Source organism: Corvus brachyrhynchos, unplaced genomic scaffold, assembly GCF_000691975.1.
Source record: "Corvus brachyrhynchos isolate BGI_N302 unplaced genomic scaffold, ASM69197v1 scaffold544, whole genome shotgun sequence".
Lineage (NCBI taxonomy): Eukaryota > Metazoa > Chordata > Aves > Passeriformes > Corvidae > Corvus > Corvus brachyrhynchos.
The window spans coordinates 3188488-3190196 of NW_008238325.1; the positions used below are offsets into that span (position 1 = coordinate 3188488).

The 1709-nt window shown below is 45.8% G+C and overlaps 1 protein-coding gene across 1 annotated transcript in view; it reads right to left on the reverse strand.

Annotated features, from left to right (window-relative positions):
• The window catches only part of AADAC (arylacetamide deacetylase), a 9779-nt gene that overhangs the window by 3690 nt on the left and 4380 nt on the right, over positions 1–1709 (reverse strand). Inside the window, exons 4-5 of the mRNA XM_017734413.1 lie at positions 1319–1490; positions 4–216 (exon numbers count right to left, since the gene is read on the reverse strand). Of these exons, the coding sequence (XP_017589902.1) occupies positions 4–216; positions 1319–1490 (385 nt within the window). The remainder of the gene's footprint in view (positions 1–3; positions 217–1318; positions 1491–1709) is intronic.

Here is a 1709-nt window from a genome sequence, read left to right on the forward strand (position 1 = left end):
GGCGGCGGGGACGTGCCTGTTGGAGGCCATGGCCTCCCTGAGGGCGGGGTCCGACGTGAAATACTCGCTCCAGAACCTGACCATCAGCGACCTGGGCAAGAGCGGCTTGTTGTCATTGTCTCGGTAGGACGGCAGATTCAGGTCCAGGGCCTGCAGAGCAGGGTAGAGCAAAATTTGAGCTTTGAGCTTGGTTTTTACTTCAGGGTCGTCCAACAGCTGCAGAAAAAAAGAAAAACCATTGCAAAGAATCAGTAAAGGTGTTGATTCTCCCACACTGACAGATCATCTGAAGTAAAGAATTACGACACGCATTTTGCAACATGAGCAAAATAAAACTATCAATAACACCAGGATAAAGAAGTTCTGAATCTATAGGCAGATCATCTAAAACAGCATGCTGTAATAAAAATTCTCAAACATCAAATATAATTTTATTTCTTATTTTGAAGGATAATGTTTTTTGGGGAATACTCTTTTTGAAATTTTGATGCTTTCTGAAGTATTAACAGAAGATTTTCTACAGCTACAGAAAATTTCTATTCTTACATCATGAAACTTTCAGGTTTTTGGGTCTCCTCATCATTTCACACAATTTAGAGCTTGCCCATCTGTTTGGTTTTTAATGCTGAGGTATTACAAGTCAAGCAATTGCAATTCTGTGCATTTTAGAGATGTAACAAATAAAATGTGATGAATTGAACATCAACATTTCTTATATGTCAACCTTTTCCCCTCTTCACTAATAAATTTTCCATTTTCTCCCCCATATTCTGCCTTCAGCATCCGCAGCAAATTCACCACCATTCCCAGTGTTTCATTAGAATCCAAACAACTTCTCAAGAGAGCAACAACATCAGGCTGACTTTATTTAATAAAGCTGAAGGAGAAGTTCAAAAGGCACCAAACTGTATGATCAGGCACTGCAACATTTAGGGAGGGGTTTCTTGTTTGCTTGTTTTCCCTGCTATTTACATCTTTATGAGTCACGTAGGTAAAATTCCCTTTTCAAACATCATACCTAGCTCAGTCAACACGTGCTTAAGGTTAGAGTGATCTATGCCCCAATTAGAGGGCAGAGAGCCTTTTTTAGGGGACAGATGTCTGGTTTTGGCACTAAAGCTCCTCGGATGCCGTTGAGTGGCTCAGGGACAGCCGCCCTTACTGGGCCTGGGGGCCCTCGGGACATATCCCGCAGGCTGCGTGGCATCCTGTGGGCACAGACCGCGAGAGCAGCGTGTGCTGTGAGCTGTGGTTTTTTTTAGTGGTCATGAAACGACAAAAGTAATGATTTTGAGCTTGCAAAGCAGCTTTGTTGTACCTGTTGTGCCACGGCCGCGGCCAGGTTGCCCCCGGCGCTGTCCCCGGCCACGCAGACCCGCGCGGGGTCCACCCCGTACTGGGACAGGACCTTGCTCTGGAGGAAGAACTTGGTCACCGAGTACACGTCTTCAAACTGGACAGGGAAATGGTGCTGAGGTGCCAAACGGTAGCTGGTGGAGGCAAGAGAAGCGTGTAAGTACCTGCTGTGGATAAAGAGGAGAGCTTGCTCGCATCTCCCTGTTGGGGGATGTTCATTTCTGTGCCCAGAGAAGTGGGAACTGTCTATCCCAGAGGATCCACTTTATTACCCACCCATCTTTATAAAGCCAAAATAGCCACCGGCCACAATTCACCACTGTGACCCTGGCACCCTCTGTTCACAAACGTTT